This window comes from Bipolaris oryzae (assembly GCF_000523455.1).
Source record: "Bipolaris oryzae ATCC 44560 unplaced genomic scaffold scaffold_0, whole genome shotgun sequence".
In the NCBI taxonomy this organism is placed as follows: domain Eukaryota; kingdom Fungi; phylum Ascomycota; class Dothideomycetes; order Pleosporales; family Pleosporaceae; genus Bipolaris; species Bipolaris oryzae.
The window spans coordinates 612,115-636,041 of NW_006911276.1; the positions used below are offsets into that span (position 1 = coordinate 612,115).

Genomic DNA, 23,927 nt, shown 5'->3' on the forward strand with positions numbered 1-23,927 from the left:
AAGATTCAATCCCGACGCGCAACTTCTGACGGTGCCTGCTTCTGCGCAGCTGCGCCCTTCAACACCATGCTGCCCAGAACCAAAGAACCAGCACCCATCTGAGATGCGTCCTGGTTGATCCCCGCCAATGGCTGCTGCATCGCAAAGGGATGAGCTCCGTCCATCTCCTCGCCTTCTTCAATGATTGTCCAGTCTTCTTCAAACTCCTCACTATTGTCGTCGTCCTGTTTCGTCTGCTTCTTGATGAGCGTGCGAGCGCGATCTAGTTCTCGGTAGATGGTCTGGATCGCAACTTGCGTGCCATTGTCCTACGAGGTGTTAGCCATGGTACCTGCAACCTCCATCTGTTGCATGTACTTACCTTTCTGATCTTTTGTCCAAGTACTTTTGCCTTCATGATCATGCGCTGGCTGTTGGTGACTTCCCATAGCGCACGACTGAAAACACTCGTATTGACCTTCTTCAGCCATACTCCAACGCCCATGTCTTCCACGCGCTGCGCAAAGAAAAATTGGTCGCCAAAGAAGGGCTTGATAATCGTAGGAATTCCAGCTCGCAAGCTTGCTCCTGTAGTGCCGGAGCCACCATGGTGCACTGCAGCGTCCATCTGTTTGAACAACCAGTCGTGCGGTGCGGCCTGAATCTGAAAGATCTCGGGTGGAAGGGGAATCTCCGGCTTCGAAGCGTCTTTGGTCTCCAAACGATCAGACCAGCCTTTAGATAGCACGCAGCGTACGTCTGCCTTCAATACAGAGTCTACGACAGTCCTAGTAAGTGCTGCGGGATCGTCGATGACAATGGAGCCGAACCCAACATAGACCAGCTTCTTGCCGTCTGCACGTGCCTTTTTCATGAATGCCAACAATTCGGCAGGAGGATCGTATGAGTCGCTCTCATCCAAAAACCAATAGCCAGTGACACGAACCCAATCCGGCCAGTCAAGAGGCGGCGGCACCACATGGGGACTGAAGTTGTACAGGAACGGTCGGAGACTCGCCTGCATCTTATGCTGCGTGGTTCCTTGAAGTCCCAATTCTCTCCGGCGCCACTTGTTGATCTGACCAGATATTGCAGTCCAGAATATAGTATCAAAGGTGATATATGTCAGACTGTTGTATCCTCCGCCCATCTTCTTCTCCAGCACAGAAAAGGCATGGGGGTAGGCTCGAGTGCGTGTCCAAGGCATCGTGAAAGCCCGGAAGTATGGAATCTCCAACGCTTCGGCTATGTGAATTCCCGCCATGGTGCTGGGACTCTCAATGAGTACATCTGCACCCTGGCAAGCCCTCCACGAAGAACTACACACGTCATCCAGCCATCCGCGGAACTTGGAATTGGCCTCCTTCATGAATCCATACGTAAACATGCCATGTTCGACACAAATGCGCATCAGTTCAGCTGGGTTTCCATCAACAACAGCAAAGTCGATGCCGTGTTTACGCACCCAAGGCTCAAACTCGGCGTGTGTCGCAATGCGCGGCTTATGCCCCTCCTTCAGGAGCTCTTTGCATAATGCTATGTACGGCTGGACATCTCCTCGGGATCCAATGGTAAGGCAAACAATGTTCAACGGCTCTGAAGGCTTGAAGTCTACAAACGAAGCGAGCGGGTCGTCGAATATGAGGGGTATTCGGTCATGGTCTGCAGCACGGACAATCTCCGATACATCAGCTTGCTTGCCAGTATCCGTGTGCTCGCGCGCCTGCTGGAGCAAGTCATGTTCTACTTTGGCCGCCTCGTCTCCACTATCCACGCCCGAGGAAGATGAATCCTCATCCTCGAGGTACTTCGTATTCTCCAATATACGAAGGACTGTGATAGCACACTCGTCCCGATACTCGGCCTTGGAGAATTCGAAAAAGAGCTCTTCGTGACCTTTGATGACAACAGCGAGACCGTGATAACCGATTCGAAATCCTTTTTCTTTGTTCACATTTTCGATGTCTCGCATAGGGAGTATGACCTTGGTCTTTGACGTTGGCATCAAACTGCGGAAACAAAAATACCTCCCGCTGATGTAGATTTTGCCATAGTTTGGCAACACTCGCTGCAAGGATGCGAAGAACGAAGATTGTAAAATTTCGGTTTCGGGAAAGGCGAAATGGTCGCGGAAATTCTCAACGGCCTTGGCTGCGTCCTCATCATCCTCGAATCCATGGATTTGATCCCCAGTCTCCAAGCCTTCGGCCGTGTTGTAGTGCTTTCGTCCACCCGCAAGCATGCCTGATACTTTTTCATAGTAGCCCATCGACTCGCTTGCTAACAGATTACCCATCTTCTTCGATCGAGTCCTCAAGAACCCAGCTAGCCCCGATGCTTTCTGGAGTGGGTAGGACGCGATATCCTGTAAGGCTGAAGATGATCCTGACATGCGAGGATTTGCCTGACTAGCGTCTGTGTCATCTTCAAAGTCAGGCATACCCGCTACGGCTGCGGATGGTTTGGAACGTTTTACGACATTTGTAGTCTTCGCTTGAGCTGACCGTGTTGTTTCCTGTGAGTCCCTATGCTGTAGATCGAGTTTGCTCAGTGGTGCATTATCGACGGGTAGGTTTGTTGGTCCACGGAAAAGATCGGAGCGGTCGAGTATTTGAGATGCGGAAGCATTGCTTTCATCCATCGATTGGATAGCGGCTGATGATTCAGTGCCTGGTTCGAATGAAAGAGTAGCTGACTCGGAGTCTGCTGCTCTGGGTGACTGAGGCGAATCGTCTTCCGAATGATGCTTGTGTTGCGTGCTATGCGGGTCACCACTGAAGCTTTGTCGCCGCTCATGAGGAGATTGACGTGTCTCATAGCTTGAGCGACGAAGCGTGTGGGTGACATCCATGCTTCGTCGCGCATCCCAGCTCTTTCCATTGACTTCATTGCTAGACCGACCGGACACATCACTTATGCTCGATCGTCTGACATGCGGTACAGGCAGCGGTGACAAAGTAGCCCGCACATTTTCACGTATTTGCGGCATTTCACTAACATCTGTTGGCGATGTTACGGAGGCACGATGAGAAGGGGGTTGATTCTCGAGTTCACCAGCATCCGGGGTAGCCTGATGATGCTCGTTGTCATTAATCATAATGCGAAGCACATTGAGCGCATCTTGGCCGTTGTTGAAGAACGAGAAGAAATACTGCTTGTGTTAGACATGCTAAGAATAGACATTGGACAAAACATACCTCGTCTATGGCAAATGTCTCGTCATTATCTATAACACGGACTCTGACGGTATTTGCAAGGTCCAGTATCGAGCTCTCTTCAATCTCTAGAACGTTCTGAATCGGTAGCGATATCTTCACACTGTTTCCGTCGTTATGAGTTCGGAAAATGACCTTTTGAATCGATCTGGTCCATTCCTTCGCACTCGCAGCACTGTCTGCTTTGAAAACATATCTTCTTTCGTCCGTTGTGATTGCAAAACTAGTCTCTTCGTCGCCTTTTTTTGTGCTTTCAAGCACTTCGGCAGTCAGGGCATACTGAAGATTGATGCGGTTTCTTGGGAAGTAAAGTTCTGCTGGGTTGGTGTAATATGCGAGTACGTCGCCACGCAAGACGAACCAGTATCTGTTCAGCTTCGATCGGCCACGCTTGAAGAGATAACCTGTTTTGGTGACATCATGCTATCGAACGTAAGTAGACTGCAGCAAATCCAGGAAATGTATGCTTACATGCTTCTTGGGTAGGTAAGCGTAGAAGCATATGTGCTTCTGTGTGATGTACATGTAACCCTGTAATAGGATACTTTGAAGTAACCAGCATGGGTATTCGGCGATGACCTCCTCAAGCTGCTCAAATTCAAATATTTGTTGAATCCTCTGCGCAAGCGTCACAGGTTTTTGGCCCTTGTCCAAGCCGGCTGTGCTTCCATTTCTGCTCTTCCGCCCAGTATTGGATGCTTTCTCAGTATGTGTTTCCTCGCCCATTGTGATATCGGCCTTTTCCTTGTCCTTGTCCTTATCATTGCTTTTGGGTTGCCATTTCTTCAAGGCTGCTGAAGATTGACCGAGCGATGGTTTTGGTGGTAGAAATTGCGACGAAGACATTGGGTGAGCTCGCGGGCCTTCGGGGCGTCCTTCTTTCCGGCTCGACACCTTCAGCTTGGGGAGCGAGCGTAAGAGCTTGTTTTCGGACAGTGTCCGCCTGTGCTTTCCTTTTGCCATGCTTTTGTCGTGAGGGTCCTCTGTCGGGATGTGGAAGTCATTTGCAGAGCTTAGGCGACTTAATCTGGCAGCGCCATCCAAACCATGGTATGATGCCTGTCGCTTACCTTCATCTTCGCTATCACCGGAGTCAGCTTCCTGCATCGTGCCGAGGTCTGTTTGTGACTGCTGCCCTGCGCGAGCGATCATGGAAAATAGGGATTGGTTCATCGACATGGTGTTATTTCGTTTTGGCGCCGTAACGTCTTCCTGAGCATCATCGCCATCCTTGAAGCGCTCCGGCACATCGAGCGACATGCCGCGGGACTCCCGTCTTGAATCTCTTCGTCTCCTGCTCATTCTCCGGGTCGATCTGTCTCTGTCTCTGTCCTGGGAGGCCATGTTGGAGGATGTGGTGGGTGTGGGTGTGCTTGCGCTCAACAAACGTTGAGGGTCGACGGCGTCGGTAGGCTGGTGAGCGGTGGTACTACGGCGGGCCGAAGAAGGCAGGTCGAGGTGGAAAGAGTAGTGTAAATCACTATTGCTGCAAGGGACGTTGGAGGCTGCAAGGCAGTTGGGTGCTTTGTTGAATGTCACATATTGGAAAGGTTGGAGGAATGACTTGAACGGGTACACGGTGAGCCATGCACGCTCATCAGCCACGAGACTCCCGCAGGGCGCCTGTTAGCGTGACATGATAAGACTGCCAGACACACTCCCAGGCACCAGCACCAGGCCACTCGGCTTTACTTGTCATGTGCAGACCGCGTCATACTCGCATATGTACTCGGACAGCGACCTCGTTGTTATCAACCCACGCGCTCCGGGGTTGCGTGCTAGGTTGCCAGCCTCCGGTTGCCGCCATGGGCCAGCCTGCAGACGTCATTGGTCCGTACTTATCGATAGGGATGGACATTTACGCCGCATCAAGCCGTATCTGCCACATGCGTACAGATCCGTACTACTCTACACTATCATGTACTTGGGGTAATAGCCCCGGACGCCCAAGGCAACTAGATAGCCGTCCGTCTAGCGCATGCTGCGCCACTTTGACTCTTCTGCATCGACAGTCGACAGTCGACAATTATTCACGGCTGCTTGTTACTACGCTAGCACACCACGGCATCCGTCACTCTCAAAGCGCATACTAGGTACTACTGCACACATCACGCTGCGATCAACGCCGAGTTACTGGACTTGTTATCACATTTGTTATTAACCATATACCGACCGTGTTGCCATGTCGAGCCAAAGAAATACCTCCCAGACCCTTTCAATCAAAGCCCAATTTCAGCCAAACTCCAATCACTTGATCAACATTGCTTCTCATGCCATTTCGTTGGCCTTTTGGCCATCATATCCAGGGCTACATGTTTACTTGGACTTTGCAAGAGCGACAGCAGAGTTGCCCAGGTCGTATACAGAGTACCACTTCCTGAGGAAGGCGTCGCCGAGAATAGCAAGAGGACCGGCAGGCTCGGGGATGTCCATACCCATGAAAGCAGAGATGCAAGATCCCTGCACCTCAAGAATGTAGTCATAGGCGTCAATAGTGAAGTTGTGTCCAGTAAGCGTGAAAGTAAGGTCGGGCAGACTGTCGCGCTTGTTGCACTCGACCGAGTACTGGCCGTTGAAGCCCTTCTTGGCGCCAATCTCCTTGTTGCTGTACATTGTTAGCGCCTGCATCACTATGTGCCATGAATCAGTTCTTACAGAAGCTCAGCCATGGCCGAGGGGAGAGCAATCAGAGAAGTACCAGTGTCCAGAATGGCACCAACATTCTCCATCTCAGCAGTCTCCTTGCCAAAGGTGATAGCATCGAGATCAACCTCCCAGTAGGCCTTGCGCCTCAAAGGAATCTTGGTCAGCTTGCCTGTGTAGTGGCTCTCGTCGATGCCGCCAAAGGTGGCCTCGGACTCCTGGCTGTCTTTGGTGTCGCCAAGGTAGAAGGCAAAAACAGGCTCGTCAAGAAGACCTTGGTTAATCATGTTATAGAAGGGAGGGACCATGCGGTTGACACTGATGGTGTCGTAACCAAGACCCATGATGCCATCGAACCTGCCAAAGGCAAAGGCAAGACCAGGCTCAGAGGTAGCCTCGGCAAAGTCTTGGTTCTTCACCTTCAAGTCGCCGATCTGGAAAACATCGTTGGAGACGAATCCGCTCAGAGAACCCGATCCGTAATGGATCTCGAATTCCGTACCGTTCTTCTTGTATGTAGATGAAGCAGACGAGTCGTACTTGGTGTGGAGATAGCAGGCGATTGAGCTGCACTCAGTCGATGGGACCCAGAGGTTAGAGCTGCCTGTGTCAAGGACAACCTTGAACGACTGAGGAGGCGTGCCGAGGGAGATCTCGGAAAAGTCTAGAAGTGTGTGAGCGCTGACCTTATGACACTACGAGGCTTATGCGACATACACTGCGCGTTCAAGAAGTTGCTGACAGGCACAGGGTGCGATCCGTCGGCAATGTAGGGCGCCTTCAGGGCAGCCGCCATCTGAGACTGAGACTTGAAGTTGGCCATGCGCTGGTGAGAGTACTTGTGCTTCAGGCCAGCGAGTTGTGTCTCAATGTTGGCATGTTCCTGGCGATTATCAGACAAACGTGCCGGCCCATGACTGTGATGAATGCTTACCAGCTGGTCAGAAAGCGAGACCTTCTTGAGTGGCGTCTTGTAGATAGCAGCAGACGCCGAGCTGGCCGCTGCGAGAAGGATCGCCGTCTTCATGATGACAGGCGATGAATGAGAGAGGGATGAGATGTGAAAGGAGGATGAGTGTGCGATAAACGATGGACGATGGGGAAAGTCGTGGGGGGAAAGATGGATGGAGCGATGGAGCGATGGAGCTTAAGCTGGCTGCAAGCTAAGTATGGGGCGGGAAGGCATGAGGCTGGGGAAGCGCGGCCTCTGATTGACGTATGCGGCCCATGGCCTAAACGCCTAGCGTGTCACGTTCCCTGCTCGAGTCAGGTGTATCTTGCATCTAGTACGTACGCATACGCTCCAGGCAACACACAACGCGCTGCCGAGCAAGTGTGCCGCCAAAGGATGCTGCCGACCACAGTCAATTCACATTCTACTCGAGTCGCCATGCGCTTGCTTATCGCCCAGACGGCTTGCCACTCACTCCACCTGCGCCCATGAAGCCACAATGACGGCTGCAGAGCGCTTGCACAACGCGTCAAGCTCCGATCACATCCAGCACTGACGCGCCAGAACATCCTAGCTCTTGCGTGCTAGTACTACGTACTTGTTCACATGATCCCGAGCACTGATATTGCATCGAGCTTCTCGCCCTGAATCCCAACAAGAGGGCAAACAATTGCATTGTATAGTAGTACACCACCCATAATCACAAAGTCGCATCCGGTTCGTCGGTGTATTGTGGCGCATGACCCGGGCTCGCCTCACGCTCCCGTCGCAGACTTTCCAGATCAGCCGCCCATAGAGCAGAACTTGCCGGTGCTGTCATAAGAAAGAACATGCTGAATGGCGGCACAAGTTGCAGGAACAAGTACGCTGTCCCATACCTGTCGTTGGTCAGTTGCATTCCTGCTGTTGCATGCGAGTTATGTACCAAGTGTATTGCCATCGTCGCCTTTTGATGGCAAGATTCCTTTGCTTGCGGTCGTAGCCTAGAAGCTGGAAGTATCTCCAGTGCTGGAGCGGGCCCGCCCGATAGCCCGTCAATAACAAAAATATCGGTACGCCCACATACGGCACAAAGTTGAGAGGTAGTAGGAGGATAAACTCGGCGATTTGACGAAAGGAGAAGGGCGCATAGACCGAGGGGCGTGTGGGCTTCCCGAGTCGGCGTACAGGATCGTTCATACCATCTTCGGAGAGGGGTCGAGATTGGCGGACCAGGTCTCCGTAGCCTTTGTACACCAAGACGGCGTCGAATACATCAACTTGAGATTCATCCTGCACTACATGAGCACTCGGCCTTGGCCGGTGAACATGGCACGAGTACATACCACCAAGAAAGACTCAAATAGTAGAGCGACTATGGCTGCTCCCTCTCCGAGGACGAGAAACACCGCGTTGACCCAGGCACTGCCCGCAGGGTGGAACAGCTTGAGAAAGAGGACTTGGGGTAGCAAGGTCCAGAAGAAAAGGTTGAGAAGCACAAATACACTGAGGAGAAATGCTGGGAGTAGGCGGGCTTGTAGCAGCGGGTAAAGAAATGGATGTGCAATGAAGAAAATGGTGCCCTGTGGCTTTGTTAGCAGGCCTAAAGGACAGGTGTGTATGCACATGATGAGTTACTTTTACAAGGTACGACGCCGCGACAGTGTTGTCCCAGGTAGGCTGCAATACGACTCTTGGAACATTTGCCAGAGCTGACCGGGGCCTGGGTTGCGACATGTTGGTGTTGTTTGCTCTACTGCTACTTAGCGGCTGAAGGTTGCTTTGGAGGGGACGCGTCCAAGAGGAAGTTAGTAGTACCTCAGGAATGACGTACCCAAACGTTCAATTAATGACTAGTAATAGTAGCGTGTCCGTAACACCAAACAAGGGCCCTCAAACGAGCATCGCCACGCTTACCTGGGCCCACCCGGTTTAGGGCGCTTTCCGTCGGGAGACACGCGTGGCTTATGCGCATATGCAACAACGGGAGAGCACAGTACTGGCAGTCTGCAAGTAATCACATCAACAAATTGTCGGTACTATTACCAAAACACCAGCACCCACGTTTTGCAAGAGCCAAGGCAAGCAGAACTGAGGCCAATTGTACACCATGTTTCAAAATCCATCTGCAGCTACCTGGGCATATCATGGTGCTCCTGTGAACCCCGCAGTGGTGGAGGCATTTCATCGGACCCTACCTGACTACGCCGTCACTCCTCTGACTACTCTCCCAGACTTAGCTCAGGAACTCGGTCTCGGACACGTACTATTGAAAGATGAATCACTGCGTCTGGGCCTACCAGCATTCAAGATTCTTGGTGCATCATGGGCAATCCACAACGCCATATCTACCAGGTGTGGCATTCCATCATCAGCTTCACTGGATGAGCTGGGAGACGCTTCACGGAAAGCAGGCATAGAATTGGTGACATGTACCGAAGGCAACTGGGGCAGAGCGGTTGCAAGAATGGCAAAGTACCTGCAGATCAAGGCCGTCATCTTTGTGCCTGACTTCATGGATGAGGCCACGCAGAAGAAAATCGAGAGTGAGGGGGCAAAAGTTATTGTCGTGGATGGTGACTATGATTACTCTGTTGCAAAGGCAAAGGAAGAAGCGGACAAGGGGGGCATGTTAATTATGGATGTGGCTTGGGAAGGCTATGAAGAAATCCCAGAGGTGTATCCCCCCCTCTCCCCCTCCTGTGCACATGACACGAAACAAGAAGCTGACCTTGAGCAGTGGGTCGTCGAGGGTTACATGACTATGCTCACAGAAACCGATAGGCAATTGGAGGATTTGGACCTGTCAGGTGCGACGCACGTATTTGCTGCTGTCGGAGTGGGATCGTGGGCGCAGGCGGTTACGATGCATTACAAAGCCCAGACTCGCCCTGCTACTGTCATTACGGTTGAACCAGACGTCGCAGCGAGTCTCCAAACTAGTCTCAAAGCCGGTGAGATCACGCCCATTTCTACCAGCCACACAATCATGAACGGCATGAACTGCGGAACAACATCAAAGACGGCATGGCAAATTCTGAAACATGGTGTCGATGCAAGTGTCACGGTGTCCGATGTTGATGTGCATCATGATGTGCAATACCTGCACAGTCGGGGTGTGAAGAATGGTCCGTGTGGGGCAGCCACAATGACTGCACTCAAGAAAGCATGCAGTATGCAAAGAGCCGGACTGGGTTTGGATGAAAATTCTGTAGTCGTCCTATTCAGCACAGAAGGCGCAAGAGATTACACCATCCCAAGAGGAGCTTGATGCGGCGTCCAATGACAGTCCAAACATGCTAGTCAATACATCAGCCCAGTGTCTTGGACTTACTCTCCTTTTGTCTCTCCATGACATTCAGTACATCATCAGCATTGTTCTTGTCACCTTTTTTCTTCTTGCCCCCACGCTTACGTTGCTTCCTTGGGCCTCTTGTGCCATCTTCGCCCTCGTCTTCCTCGCCCTCTGCACCGAGCCCTTTCCATTGGCTAAATTTGATCTTTTCGCCTTCTCTCTCCATGTCTTCAGCATCATCAAAGCGTGACGCGCCAAAGCCCATATCCATGTCCTCCATATCGCGGTCAGAAGCAGCTAGCTCGGCAGCACGCTTTTTGAGACGTGCCTCCTTTGCTGCGGGATCGCTGGGATCTGACGATCCCAGGTTCTGCAGCAGCGTGGAGTTCTCATCCAGGTTTCGCACCTTTGCAAGAGCAGCGCGTACAGTTGCATCGGCAGCAGCAACATTGGAGCCTTGGCTGGCATCAGTACTACGGGCCACTGACTTGAAGTAGTCTCGTTTCGAAGGCGCGCCAGACACGGCGTCTTTGGACGATTTCTGGTTATTCGTTTCTGTTTCACTAGAAGACACCTCGCCTTCTGATAATTGTCCGCCGTTGTCTGCCTTCGGAACGGAAGATTGTGGGTCTGCTATTGCTTCGTCGGAGTCGTCCCCGTCGTCCAGATCAGCCAATGGGTTGTAGTTGGAACCAACTCCTTCAAATATATCCTCGTCTTCTGACTCGTCTTTCTTGGGTACGGGGAGATTGTGCATGTTGATGGGCTTCTTCTCGTCGTCCAAATCATGGCGCACTTGAGGTGTAGGTTGGGGTTCTGTTTTCTGCTTCTTGACCTTCCTTTTCTCTTTGCCGTCTGGGCCGGTGATGATGAGTACCTCGCGTCCCTTTTCGTCCGTCTCGATGCGTGATGTCTCGCCTTTTGCATTTATCTTGCGGAACCCAGGCCCTAGAGTGGGGAACTTTTTCTCGTGCTCGGCTGCCGCTGCCGCAGCAGCTTCCTCTCGCTGTCTCTTGAGCTCCTTTAGGATGTCGTTACGACTCCGCTTGACGCCTGCGACTGGAGGCGGCGAAGATATCTTTTCGCCCTTTTTCTCTACCCTTTCGCGCACAACAGGACCAATCTCAGCTTCGGCTAGCTCGTCGAAGGCGTCCTCGACATCTGGTGCCTCATCGGCGTCTTGTTCCTCTTCTTGTACTTTCTTGTCCTGGCCTCCTAGAACATCCTCGCCACGTCGCACTCTTTCGAGCAGTTTTCTGTCGAGGCCCTTGACTAGATGCGTAGTGCCAACATCACCGCCAGTAATGTCCTGTACCAGCTTCTCAAACGTCTCGCGGTCGATTTGCCCAAGCTTCATGGACTCCTCGAGGTTCTTTATACGTTTTGCGATATCGTTGTCTTCATCGTCGTCGCGCGTCTTGGTGCGATCCGTGTATCCTGCAGCAAGCTTGGTGCCCTTGGGCGCAGAAGATGTGGCCTTCTTCTGAGGGTTGTTTTTGGCGTTGCGCTCGGCGAGCTGGCGGGCGAAGTCGGCCTGCACCGAGCCTCTTCCAACCTGGCGACTGTGGACGTGTCAGTAGGAGTCGGGCATGCAGTTGCAAGGAAGCACTGACGGCGTCATGGGGATGCTCGAGTGTTTGCGTGCACCCAGCACCGCCCTCGGCGTTGGCGCAGTTGGAGACTTTTGCTTGTCTCCATCTCGCGTCTTGGGGATGTCGACAAGCAGCCGTCGGAACTGCGAGTTGTTCATGGTGAGTGCCGTCGAGGGCTTTGTAGGGTGTCGTAGATCGCAAAAGAGGTGCCAAGCCCATCGACGGCCTGTCGTGCAGCACACAGTACGAGTATGGCGCGCATGCTAGTAAGTAATACGTGCATGGGTGGTAGGTAGTAGGTGGTAGGTGCGGCCTGCAACTAGCCAGCCGTGCCAGCCTCGACCGGCGCGGGGAAGCTTGGGTCGCTCCCACACCACCACCAGCCTCATCCGTCAACCGCGTCCATGTACGCATACGTACATACATACATACTAGTCACAGAGCACCGCGAAACTACTCTTCCACCACAGCACATGACTTGCCAGGGACAGACCCATGTTTGCTTGTTGTTGGGCGAATTCTCCCCCCGCACATGGGGCGTCATGGCTGTTGTTTTTGTTTGTACATAATACATACTTAAGGAACTTACTAGTACATTCACACATAAATACAGGTTTCCTCTTTCACGTCACTTCCCTTTTGGGACTGTTCGCTCCACACCACCCCGCCTCTCCGCCTCTCTGCCTTTCTGCCGAAATACTCTAACCACCCACTCCTCCTTCTGCTTTGCTCAAGCTGCCGTCTCTCTCTATCCTCAGCATGTTCGAGCTCTTGGTCACTATGGCGCTTGCCATTGGCGCTCTCTGCCAATACTCTGCTCCTACCAACTCGACCTCGACTTTCGCCAACCCCATTGTCGACACAGGCGCTGATCCGTAAGCTTGGTTGCCACCGCCGCCGTGTGACCGCTAACCACTGTCAGTTGGATGTTCCGCCATGGTGACTTCTACTACATGACCTACACCAACAACGTCAACATAACCCTCTGGCGCAGCAAGTCCATGACCGACTGGAACGGCGCAGAGTCAAAGACCATCTTTCACCCGGAGCCCAACAAGCCCTACTCAACTGACCTGTGGGCTCCGGAAATTCACCAGATTGACGGTGCTTGGTGGGTCATCTTCACTGCCGACCCCAATTACGACTCGCCGCCGCCAGAAGTCGAAATGTGGTGCGAATATAACTGCCCCGCCGTCAATCACCGCATGTTCGTTGTGGCTGGTCAAGGTCAAGATCCGTGGACTGCTACCTATCGGTACCATGGTCAACTCGAGACTTATGACCAGTTCGCTATAGACGGCACATACTTCCAGTATAAGGGTCAGCTATATCACATCTATTCCTGCTGGTACCGTAAGTACGATGGCTGGCCAGCCAACCTCTGCATCACCAAAATGTCGGATCCCTCTACAACCACCTCGCCCTTCTCAGAGCGTCAAGTTATCTCGGTGCCAGAGTATGCGTGGGAGAAGACGCCTTTTGGTCGCGCGAGTAACGATCGCCTCTCGTCTAACGAGGGCCCTCAACAGCTTACCAACCCTACCACGGGCCAAAACTTTCTCATTTACAGCGCCGCCCGCTCAGACAATCGCAACTATTGCCTTGGTCAGCTCGAGCTTGTTGGCGACGACCCAATGAATCCTAGTGACTGGCGGAAGCATCCGTATCCCGTCTTCTATCAGAACCCTAGCGAGTCTGCGTATGGTGTTGGCCATGCGTCATTTACCACTTCTCCCGACAATACCGAGAACTGGATCGTCTATCATGGAATGAAAGATCCGACTAACGGCTGGAGTGCCCGTACCATTCGTGCTCAAAAGTTTGACTGGAACGAGGACGGTACGCCCAAATTCCCAAAGCCAGGCTACGGGCCTTATCAGGTTCCTAGTGGTCAGTAAATCACCATGTTGGGCGATATCTGGATAGTAAATGGCCCGTTGGCATGTGATTTGTGTGCGTTGCCATAATCAGCTTCCATGTGTTTTATGGTATCGGTGTTTCCTATTCGGGCTGATCACTACAAGGTGGATCATACAATTCTCGAATGGGCAACTGATTCTGTGTCCTTTACTAGGCTTACATATAGAGTATCAATGATATGAATAAGTCTCTACCACGTTGATCAGGCTACTGTGTATATGATGCAAGTGTTCCAAGATGATGGAAAGTTCAATGATTAGTCATTCGGCTATACAGCACTCTTTTCCTTAGCTGCTCGCCTCAGTCTACTTTTCTCAATAGCCTCATCAACCTTTGTCCTTCTCCAACTACAGCTGTCGGCAAAGTCACATATCCTGCACTTGAAAGCCTCTTCTATTTCCACTCCCTTTGCCTCTCTCCGGCCTTTCCACCACGCCATTTCATCGCCGATGTACTTGTCAATGGTGTCAGGATCATAGATCATAAGCTCTGATCCAATGATGTGGCCACTCTTTGCATAGCGAAACTCGGCGCGAACAATGGGCGATAGACTTGTAGGAGGGACCGCGATTTGCATTTCGGTAACCAGCAGTGACCACAGAGAAAGAAGATTTGGATAATCAGGAGCCTGATTATGGGGGCCGATGCCGCCTACCGCTTGCATAAACGTATCGCTGAAGTTTTGGAGGGGTTGCAAATCATAGCGTAAGAAGATGGTCTCTGCATCCACCGTATTCAACGACAGTGACTCGAGCAGTTTACGATAGAGCATCAGCTGCATCCATGTCGGACGCAACGAGGCCCCAGCAGGAAGCGAGTTTGCAGACCTCGTCTTAACATCAGTTATATAGATCTGACGACTAGGCTGTGACGTGCCTCGAGTGGAATCCTTGGCAAAAGCATCTGAGATTCTGAGCTGGCCCGAGGGCAGCGGAATGATGCCACCATTTTTCTCAGCGCTAGATTTCTCGAGCTGCTCTTCAAAAGCGGCATCAGGGCACTGGTAGGACAACTCGTCGATTATGCCATTGACAACCTGGCCTTCCAAAATCCCCCACACTTCCAACTCTCGAGTGAGGCCAGTCTCGCTTAGACAACGCAAGCCAGATATTGTGTTCCATATACGTAGACCAAAGCGGTCTTCCTTGCTTTCAACTTGCACGGGCACTGTGGTGTGTACCTCGGCCTCGAGCTTTTCGTGAATCTTGGAGCCCGTGCGCATCGCCTGTGTTCTCGGTTTGCGCCCAAACTTGCTCAAAGTGTACAAGTACTGCAGTTCACACCATGCCGGAGAGACAAGGTCTGTTACCGACAAAGGCTTCTTGGGCTTGGTGCGAAACCGTTCGAGTGGCGAACCGTTGTCGTGCTTGGTTTCTGCTGTGCTACGACGCGAGCGAGATGGTGAGCGTCGAGGAGACAAGGCTGGTTGTTCAAAGGGAACTAATAACTGTTAGTCGTCAGTCGACATAGACACTCTCTAGCCGCGACAATACTGGACTTACCACTCCATGCTCGCCGCGATCTCTCGTCATACTCGACTTCCAACGTACATCGCTCTCGTATGGGAGAGCTTTGTGGATTCTTCGGCTTATCCGCCAGGACACTTCTCGTGCCTTGAGCGACACGCAGCACTGGTGGCTTGTGTATGTGCACGAAGCCCTCCACATCGTGCTCTTCGTCCTCAATCTCGCCTTGTTCAAACTCTACACTGGGCAAGGCTGCGCTTCTGTCGAGAGGAGCTGCGCCTCTTATCGTGGCGAAGGCACTTGCAAGCAAGATGTCGTCGTCGATGTCGATGTCTGAGCCATAATCACTCAGTGTGGCGACAGATTCGATTTCAACATCCGAGCCATAATCGCCTACTTGGTTGGTTAGCTGCACATTCGGTGCTGTCATGATGCCATGATCCAGCCGCAATATGTTGGTGGTGCGTGTGGTTGCGGTGGCGGTGGGGCGCGCTTCAGGCTGGCGCGCTTTCGCGTCTGCCTACTGATGAGGTCATACTTAGGACTTTACGCCCATTCAGCACAAGCTGGGCCCAAGCTGTAGTTGGTCATGGTGGTCATGTATGTCAGGCATATGAGCTACTCAGCACAACAGACTTTGTCTGTGTTGTAGCTCCAGCTATTCGTTTACACGAATATTTGGCGCGATCAATCGTGTACAAGAGAAAGTTACATCACGCGCCGACATGGTCCCCCACATAGTCAAGTGTAAAGCGCGGAACGAAGGATGGAATTAGAAAGGAAAACCAAAGACCAAGGAGAAATACAAGAGCTAGACGGTGGAATCGCAAGGAACGCTACAAATTCTTGTACTTCCGCCTTGCATGGCTTTGCTGGGTTTAATTCACTCAACTCCATCTTGCAGCAGCGCATCAAGTCCCTCCTTGAAGTCTGGCATATCGTCTGCACGCTCATTTTTCCTAGACCATCTCACTATACTCTCACCATCTATAGCAAAGTTGCCTGCGGTCTGCCACCTGCTGCCACTTTCAGTCGGCCTGACTTTGATGCCTTCTTTGTTGGCCAGTTTCAGAACGCTGGGCATGCTCGCCAGGACGTGCCATACGCCCGACGTACCCAAGCCCCACGCAGCGTACGTCTCACGCTCCGCATCAACAATGACATGGAGATTGGGTTGCTTGTTTTGCGAAGGGTCGGGTAGCGAAGCAAGCCATTTGTCTGTAGATTCTCGGTCGCTGTGAGAAACAGCAACGAAGTGAACATCTAGATGAGTAGGTGCAATGGCACGCAAGTCGAGGAAAGTCTTCTCGGCGACTAGAGTGATTTTGTCAAGACTGTTTAGTCTGGAGATGGGCCCAATGCTAAACAGACCTACTTACAAGGACAGCCGCAGTGTCTAAGGAAACTGATGATGGTTGGCTTGCCATTCTGTACAGATTCCCCGAAGGTGGGCAATGGAGGTGCCTTTTGGCCGACAGCCGGTGTATCGGCTGCCTTCAGTCGAGGAGGCGACATCCATGATGATAATTCACGTTGCCAGGTCATTGCGAAATTTAATAGGTGCGGATCAAGGGTGTGATTATAACAGACATACCGAGACACGATAGCCAGCGCGTTTGTAGCTGCGGTTGCACTGACGACTGCGAAAGGTATCACTTGCCACTCTAGCCAGATCCAAAGATGGATGTGGTGGAACTAAGCAAGACAGGGTGGCAAAAATGACGTTACTGGCAGGTTGGCAGCGGAGAAGTCAATAATAAGATTGAGAAGAATGAAGGTCACGTTGCGAGCATTGAATAATTTGAAGTGGAAATCTATTGATTTCGTGGGATATCGACCAGTGACCACTGATTAGCCTGGATATACTACATGCTCAGCACCGCTCGTGTGCACTCATAAAACCGAGTTGAAGACCGTGAACCATGAAAAAACCCAAACGCCTGTACTATCCGAACCAAAGACCCATCACCGACCCGAGGATGTTGTCATGTCGTGTTGAAGGTGAAAAGCTTAACCACGCTCACCGCGGAGGCGGCGGGCGAGCTGGATGTCCTTGCTCTGGATGGTGACACGCTTGGCGTGGATGGCGCACAGGTTGGTGTCCTCGAAGAGGGAGACGAGGTAGGCCTCGACGGACTCCTGAAGAGCGCCGATGGCAGAGGACTGGAAGCGGAGATCGGACTTGAAGTCCTGGGCAATCTCACGAACAAGACGCTGGAAGGGCAGCTTGCGGATGAGGAGCTCAGTCGACTTCTGGTAGCGACGGATCTCACGGAGAGCGACGGTACCAGGCTTGTAGCGGTGAGGCTTCTTGACACCACCGGTAGACTACAGATGGTTAGAGTGGCGATGGCAGACAGGGTAAGAGGAGACTTACTGGCGCGGACTTGCGAGCGGCCTTGGAGGCAAGCTGCTTACGAGGAGCCTTGCCACCAGTGGACTTGCGGGCGGTCTGCTTGGTGCGAGCCATGGTTGTTGTGGTGGTGGTGGTGGTGGATGGTGTGGAGGAAAGGAGTTGTGTGGATGAGGCTGATGAGTGGAGCTGATGAGTGGATGAGGGATGGAGACAGGCGGGCGGGCGCTGCTTATATGGTAATCGGGCGGGCGGGCAGTTGGCAGGAAAATCACTCTTTGTTGCGCGTGCCTGGTGCAAAGCAGGCCCAGGAACACCAAAGGCCAAACTGCTGGCAATGCGCGCTGCAACAAAACTCCCAAGTGAGCGCGCTTGCGCCATTGGCTCGCTTGACCGCGCGCCCGAAAGGGAAGGGGCACGGTCGTTGATCTGGAAAGCGCGCCCGTGCGTCACTCTGATCCGGCGTGGCAGGTGTGTGATCTGGCGCCCGCCGTGCACGCGCCCCCTCGCCCTCATAAACACCACTACGCCAGCCCAGTCTCCAGTCCAGCATCCAATCTCACCGCGTCTATCACTCTTACGCCCTCCAATCCACTCTGCACACTCACCTCCAAACAACAACAACCCCACACATCCATCAACATGACTGGTCGTGAGTACTCCCTCATGCTCTGCTCCACGACGCGTCCAGCAGCGCGTCTACAGCCTCCAGCAGCACACTAACCCATCATGCAGGCGGCAAAGGTGGCAAGGGTCTCGGAAAGGGTGGTGCCAAGCGCCACCGCAAGATTCTTCGTGACAACATCCAGGGTATCACCAAGCCCGCTATCCGTCGTCTTGCTCGTCGTGGCGGTGTCAAGCGTATCTCAGCCAGTATGTGTCCCGCTCCTTACACACGATCTGCCGCTAACCCTCTGCAGTGATCTACGAGGAGACCCGCGGTGTTCTCAAGACCTTCCTCGAGGGTGTTATCCGTGACGCCGTCACCTACACTGAGCACGCCAAGCGCAAGACCGTCACTTCTCTCGACGTTGTCTACGCTCTCAAGCGACAAGGCCGCACCCTTTACGGTTTCGGTGGTTAGAGTGTTTTTCTTCACGGTTTTCATGTTACGACTTTTGCCGACTTGTTCAGTCCATGGTCGGCTTCGGTGCTCGGTGGGATGGTCATAGCCTTGTACAGTATACTAAGGCTCGGAGTTCACGGTTATATCAGTCGGTTTCTGCTTTGCATGGAATGATACCATAATACTTCAGTTTTTCTCCTGTGTCTAGTGATGTCTGGTGTTCTTGTCTACTTGTGTCTCGTAACCTGTGCCCTCCCCCTTGCCGCGTGCTTACGGGTTTGGCGGCTCTATCCGTGCTATCATCTCTATGTTTATATGCCGTCCGTTGCATGTACTTGTATGCTACGTGCAACTGCTATGGACTTGACCAGCAACAGCACATCGCCCCTGAGCCTCTCCTTTGGGGGTCGTGGTTATTATGTGCCTCTGCACCAGGCGCTTTGCTTGGTGCAAACTAGGCGTCCATGATAATCCACACCCAACCTGTCGATATAATTTCAATCCATAAAACTCCGTTACTATAGCTCACGTTCTCACTGTTCACAAGGATCTCATCGTCCGCTGATGTTGGTGGTGTCAATTTTGAGACCATGCCGATGACGTCATTATATGCGCCCGAGTAGGCAAACATCGTGATCACCAGGTTAATCCTCTTAAAAACTAATTGATAATTATCTCTATGATAACGGAATTCTATATACCCACTTTGAGCGCAATCCGACGTGGTGGTGGTGCAGTGTGAATTTTTGAAATGTTTAATTGTTAAGATTAAATACGCAAAATGTCTTCTCACAATACTCATCACAAACCTCCAATCATCAAAATGATATACACAGAAAAAAACCAAAATGAAAAACGAACGTATGAAACACGATACGCGTCTTTATAGCAAATATGTTTTCTCTTCACATCTATCTTCTTGTGTCGCGTCATAGAGGCTGTTGTATACATGTGTTCACTTTTCGCGCCAAGCAACACCAGGGGAAACAAAGTAGATCCCTGAACATCACGCCACGTGCAGTATTGTTCACTACACGTGCTGAACACGTCGTCTGGACTACGAAAATAAAGGTCTTCATTACTCTATTTTTGCAGGATGGTTCAATGGGCACAAGTCGCGAAACTAAGCCGTCACTACGCGCCACAAGAGACTTGCACACCATGGGATCCCGAAACATCCAAACATAACGCGCAACTACGCATGTCTAGCCCACCAATACTCTGACATAGGTAAGAGGCATCTGTCAGATTGGCGTCTTCAATCCATGCCAATGGGAAGGGAGGAGCTCAGCCGCATAGCTGCATTGCCTTCTGCCACCGAGATGCCCAGCTTTTCTGCCACGGTTATGAAGCCTCTGTTGCCATTACCAAGACCGACCCACATATCCACCCAACCGGCAGTGCGTGCTTTCTCAATCTCTTCATCGCCCCAGTCCTCCTCACCAGTGCGCTCAACATAGATGGTTTGCAGACCATTTTCCTTGGCGGCCTTGAGATCGTTCAAATGAGCAGCTACCATGACACATTCAGCAGGCGCGACGCCCAGTGCTTTAACAGCACCAAGGTAGACTTCGGGCGACGGCTTGTAGGTGCCGAACATCTCGGACGAGAAGAGGTGTGTAAACGGTATGGCGGTGAAGGCGCGGAGATCAGAGAGGAGGCTGGGTAGTGATTTTAGCATCAGACGGTCAAACGCGCGGGCACCAACGTCGGCAAATGATCTTGGGTACAATCCATGGTCTTAGTTGAATGCGCGTCCTTGTTTACCAATGCATGCATGAAAGTGCAGTGGACCTCGCGTAGGGACGGAAGCTAACTTACCTCATGTTACCGTTGGAAAGTGTGCATGTTGCTATTTCCGTTACTTAGCGACGCGTCGGCAACCAGTTGGCTGTCCTCGACCTACCGAACAGCTGGTTGAGTAGCTGAACACCCAAAGCAGAGTCGTCCCATGGCACCAAATGATGCCAACAAAGGCTCAGGGCGCAAATCTCATGCTCTTCCCACAAGCCTTGGAGCTCCCACTTGGCTAGGAGCTCCTTGAGTGACTGGAGGTGATGGTCATCGACGGTCATCCAAGTGGACGAGTGATCCGCCGCGAGTTTCTTGGTGAAGACCTTGTAGCTGTCTCTCCACTCCTGCGCAAATCGACTCCAATCTTCTTCCGTCATGGCAGAAGCTCGTAGTCGAAGCTGTGAAGCTAGCGATGCAGTGGCGGCATTGAGCGACTCGTGAGCTTTGTCACACAGGGCGCTAACGACGGACTTGCGCCAGTTGACGCAGGTACCAAAGACATCAAAAAGAAGGGCCCGAGGTGTCGGGGACAGAGCCATAGTGATGCCTGTGATAAGCCTTGGAGCGACCTGGGGCAGTGGTGTTGACGAGTTGAGGGCTATTTGGGCGAGCCGCGGGTATGATGGTTCCATGGTCGATTATATACTACGTCACCCGGGCAATGTTCGGAAATAGTCTGATGTCTGATCGGTTGGACAGTGAGCATCGTGGATTGATGGAGGAAGACAGTATGCTTTAGGACAAGGGAATGTTCGCTTTGTCTTGCGACTCCCAGTGTATTTGATCATGCCCGTCGTGCCCTTAGTCAAATTGCCTGCTCGTCTGCACTTGTTCAGTGCCCAAATATGAGAGACTACAGCACGACCATGGTGGGGACGGAGCAAACCGCAGTCACACACTTTCACCCACGCGAACAACGTGTGTTGCGGGAAGTACAATCATACTCGACATTAGATGGACGGGTGCAAACATAGAAGGCCCGAGTGTGATATCTGTGCATGTTCCTAGCTTTACATGTCTTCAGTAACACTGCATCCCAATCAAGTTAGTGCTTCCCCGCTACTACTTATTAGTGCTTTGCGGAGATCTGGGCATGTCCAAGCTGTTCGTTCCGAGGTATTCCCCCCCCCCCCAAAATGACCCTTTAGCCCGATGCGTCATGACAAAAACGGACCTCTTGCGCGATTTAGATTCTCTTCCATTCAATGCTCCTATCAACTGCTAATGAAACCAGACCGCATCCCGTTGTCATAGTCTCGTCTTGTGCAGCTCGCCATCACATTCAGATTCAAACCCGACCATGACGCCGCATCAACACATCCAGGACCAAGTCTATGCAGCATCAATCTCTGATCCTGAGGCATTTTGGAAGCGTCAGGCAGCTAATCTTTACTGGCACAGAGAACCATCGCATGCATTCCGGAAAACGACTAAATATCTGAAGAAAAGTAATGTGACGCATGAGCATTGGGAGTGGTTTGCGGACGGCGAGATTTCGACAACCTACAACTGCGTTGACCGGCACGTGGCGAATGGAAATGGAGACAACATTGCCATCTGCTGGGACAGTCCGGTAACGGGTCAAAAAGAGCAGTACACATACAAGCAGCTGCTACAAGAAGTAGAGACACTTGCAGGCGTACTGCGAGAGGAGGGTGTAAGAAAAGGGGACGTCGTTCTCATCTACATGCCCATGGTGCCAGCAGCTCTGTTTGCCATGCTGGCCATTGTTCGCCTTGGAGCCATACATGCCGTCGTCTTTGGCGGCTTCAGCTCGGCGGCACTGGCACAGAGAATTGAAGCAAGTAGGCCCGTGGCCATCATGACAGCCTCGTGTGGGATTGAAGGGACAAAGAAGCCGACTGGGTACAAGAGCATGATTGAGGGAGCGGTTGACAAGAGCAAATTCAAACCATCCAGAATCATTGTGTGGCAAAGAGAGCAGCTGAGATGGGACCCAATACTCAAGGAAGATGGGCAGCGGAACTGGCAGCGGTTGGTCAAGAGTGCGAGAAATCGAGGGCTCAAGGCCGACGCTGTACCAGTAAAGAGTGGAGATGGAATCTACATCATTTACACGTCGGGAACGACTGGGCTGCCAAAGGGCGTGGTTCGCTCGGCCGGGGGGCATGCCGTGGGCCTCAATTTTTCCATCAAGTACCTCTTTAGCATCCATGGTGTAGGAGATGTCATGTTTACTGCAAGCGACATTGGATGGGTTGTCGGACATTCGTACATTGTCTACGCCCCGTTGCTAGCTGGCGCCACGACGATCTTATTCGAGGGAAAGCCAGTGGGGACTCCAGACGCGAGTACGTTTTGGCGAATTGTAGAAGAATACAACGTCTCGACCATGTTCACTGCTCCAACCGCTCTGCGGGCGATTCGAAGGGACGATGGCGAAAACCACTTTTTCGAAGCAAGAGGCCAAAGGGGTGCACTAAAGACACTTCGAGCCCTATTTCTGGCAGGGGAGAGAAGCGAGCCGAGTATCATTCGCATGTATCAGGAGTTGCTGACCAAACATTGCGCTCCGGGCGCAGTGGTGGTAGATAACTGGTGGTCATCAGAGTCGGGTTCTCCCATTTCCGGGATTGCGCTAAGTGCTTCGTCAGGACTGGACTTTTCGTGTCAAGCGCGTCCAAAGCCGCTCACAATCAAACCAGGCTCGGCAGGCAAGGCGATGCCGGGGTTTGATGTGCGGGTGGTGGATGACAGTGGCAACGAGGTTGCGAGGGGCGAGATGGGCAACATTGTCATGGCGATACCTTTGGCTCCGACGGCGTTCATGACGCTGTGGGAAGACGAGGAACGCTTCTACAAAGGCTACTTGAAGAGGTTCAATGGCAAGTGGATTGACACGGGAGATGCGGGGATGATGGACGAGGAAGGGTATATTTCCATCATGGCACGCGCTGACGATGTGATCAATGTTGCGGCGCACCGGTTCAGCACGGGTAAGTTGAGTTTAGCATGTATGGAATGGCGTGGATGTGCTAACAGCGATGATGAGGCGCCATTGAGCAAGCAATCACGTCTCATGGATGGATTGCCGAAGCAGCTGTGGTGGGGATTCCCGATGCTCTGAAGGGGCACTTGCCATTTGCCTTTGTTACTCTGTCTAGGCACGACCATCCGGAATCGGCCGTGGTGGACGAGGGGCTATTTGGCGAGGTCCAAGGGCTTGTACGGCAGCAGATAGGTGCCATTGCCAGCCTGGGAGGCATCATTCAGGGAAAGGGCATGATACCCAAGACGAGGAGCGGCAAGACGCTACGGCGAGTGCTGCGGGAACTGCTCGAGAACGCGACGCATGGCGAGTTTGAAAAGGAAGTCGAGGTACCCAGCACGATCGAGGACGGCGAGGCGGTCCATGTAGCGAGGGAGAAGATTCGTGAATACTTTGAGCGAAGAGGAAAAGGGCTGCACCGCGCAACAGAAGCGCGTGCAAAGCTGTGAATAGCATTTATTACTACTTCTACTAGATACTACGGTCTATTACTGTGTAGCAAGTATGAAATTGGGGCAAGGGCAGGCCGGGGTAGCCAAGGGAGGATGATTTCGGCACAGTTGCTTGCTGCGTAGTGCGAGTGTTTTGGCATGATATGACAGGGCGTCGCCATAGGGCAGCGGCTCGCAGAGACAGTCGAGCTAGGGCGGCCGGGGGGGGGGG

At 52.4% G+C, this 23,927-nt stretch overlaps 12 protein-coding genes across 12 annotated transcripts; 4 read left to right on the forward strand and 8 right to left on the reverse strand.

Annotated features, from left to right (window-relative positions):
- Positions 1-5: 5 nt before the first annotated feature.
- COCMIDRAFT_21394 (glycosyltransferase family 1 protein) lies at positions 6-4,538 on the reverse strand (the record flags this gene model as incomplete). Its single annotated transcript, XM_007683921.1, has 4 exons — positions 6-308; positions 362-3,130; positions 3,177-3,617; positions 3,666-4,538. 4 exons carry the CDS (start codon positions 4,536-4,538, stop codon positions 6-8), a joined length of 4,386 nt encoding a protein of 1,461 aa, XP_007682111.1.
- Positions 4,539-5,510: 972 nt separating this feature from the next.
- On the reverse strand, positions 5,511-6,864 carry COCMIDRAFT_79427 (uncharacterized protein; the record flags this gene model as incomplete). The annotated part of the gene is made up of 4 exons (XM_007684089.1): positions 5,511-5,799; positions 5,850-6,501; positions 6,555-6,720; positions 6,772-6,864. 4 exons carry the CDS (start codon positions 6,862-6,864, stop codon positions 5,511-5,513), a joined length of 1,200 nt encoding a protein of 399 aa, XP_007682279.1.
- A 625-nt stretch (positions 6,865-7,489) lies between these two features.
- On the reverse strand, positions 7,490-8,505 carry COCMIDRAFT_79541 (uncharacterized protein; the record flags this gene model as incomplete). Its single annotated transcript, XM_007684090.1, has 4 exons — positions 7,490-7,667; positions 7,715-8,061; positions 8,115-8,351; positions 8,407-8,505. 4 exons carry the CDS (start codon positions 8,503-8,505, stop codon positions 7,490-7,492), a joined length of 861 nt encoding a protein of 286 aa, XP_007682280.1.
- A 373-nt stretch (positions 8,506-8,878) lies between these two features.
- COCMIDRAFT_31563 (uncharacterized protein) lies at positions 8,879-10,039 on the forward strand (the record flags this gene model as incomplete). The annotated part of the gene is made up of 2 exons (XM_007683973.1): positions 8,879-9,445; positions 9,509-10,039. The coding sequence occupies 2 exons, from the start codon at positions 8,879-8,881 to the stop codon at positions 10,037-10,039; spliced, it is 1,098 nt and encodes a 365-aa protein (XP_007682163.1).
- A 40-nt stretch (positions 10,040-10,079) lies between these two features.
- Positions 10,080-11,813, reverse strand: COCMIDRAFT_79382 (uncharacterized protein; the record flags this gene model as incomplete). The annotated part of the gene is made up of 2 exons (XM_007684091.1): positions 10,080-11,625; positions 11,677-11,813. The coding sequence occupies 2 exons, from the start codon at positions 11,811-11,813 to the stop codon at positions 10,080-10,082; spliced, it is 1,683 nt and encodes a 560-aa protein (XP_007682281.1).
- A 601-nt stretch (positions 11,814-12,414) lies between these two features.
- On the forward strand, positions 12,415-13,553 carry COCMIDRAFT_79673 (glycoside hydrolase family 43 protein; the record flags this gene model as incomplete). Its single annotated transcript, XM_007684092.1, has 2 exons — positions 12,415-12,530; positions 12,578-13,553. The coding sequence occupies 2 exons, from the start codon at positions 12,415-12,417 to the stop codon at positions 13,551-13,553; spliced, it is 1,092 nt and encodes a 363-aa protein (XP_007682282.1).
- A 290-nt stretch (positions 13,554-13,843) lies between these two features.
- On the reverse strand, positions 13,844-15,471 carry COCMIDRAFT_79924 (uncharacterized protein; the record flags this gene model as incomplete). The annotated part of the gene is made up of 2 exons (XM_007684093.1): positions 13,844-15,015; positions 15,078-15,471. The coding sequence occupies 2 exons, from the start codon at positions 15,469-15,471 to the stop codon at positions 13,844-13,846; spliced, it is 1,566 nt and encodes a 521-aa protein (XP_007682283.1).
- A 453-nt stretch (positions 15,472-15,924) lies between these two features.
- On the reverse strand, positions 15,925-16,586 carry COCMIDRAFT_79318 (uncharacterized protein; the record flags this gene model as incomplete). Its single annotated transcript, XM_007684094.1, has 2 exons — positions 15,925-16,355; positions 16,421-16,586. The coding sequence occupies 2 exons, from the start codon at positions 16,584-16,586 to the stop codon at positions 15,925-15,927; spliced, it is 597 nt and encodes a 198-aa protein (XP_007682284.1).
- Positions 16,587-17,051: 465 nt separating this feature from the next.
- COCMIDRAFT_79619 (uncharacterized protein) lies at positions 17,052-17,511 on the reverse strand (the record flags this gene model as incomplete). Its single annotated transcript, XM_007684095.1, has 2 exons — positions 17,052-17,369; positions 17,419-17,511. 2 exons carry the CDS (start codon positions 17,509-17,511, stop codon positions 17,052-17,054), a joined length of 411 nt encoding a protein of 136 aa, XP_007682285.1.
- Positions 17,512-18,161: 650 nt separating this feature from the next.
- COCMIDRAFT_79270 (uncharacterized protein) lies at positions 18,162-18,478 on the forward strand (the record flags this gene model as incomplete). The annotated part of the gene is made up of 2 exons (XM_007684096.1): positions 18,162-18,267; positions 18,315-18,478. Coding segments are annotated over 2 exons (270 nt in total), but the record flags the coding sequence as incomplete, so codon positions are not given.
- Positions 18,479-19,718: 1,240 nt separating this feature from the next.
- On the reverse strand, positions 19,719-20,793 carry COCMIDRAFT_21402 (uncharacterized protein; the record flags this gene model as incomplete). Its single annotated transcript, XM_007683922.1, has 3 exons — positions 19,719-20,121; positions 20,282-20,312; positions 20,367-20,793. The coding sequence occupies 3 exons, from the start codon at positions 20,791-20,793 to the stop codon at positions 19,719-19,721; spliced, it is 861 nt and encodes a 286-aa protein (XP_007682112.1).
- Positions 20,794-21,554: 761 nt separating this feature from the next.
- On the forward strand, positions 21,555-23,713 carry COCMIDRAFT_79901 (uncharacterized protein; the record flags this gene model as incomplete). The annotated part of the gene is made up of 2 exons (XM_007684097.1): positions 21,555-23,211; positions 23,268-23,713. 2 exons carry the CDS (start codon positions 21,555-21,557, stop codon positions 23,711-23,713), a joined length of 2,103 nt encoding a protein of 700 aa, XP_007682287.1.
- Between the last annotated feature and the right edge of the window lie 214 nt (positions 23,714-23,927).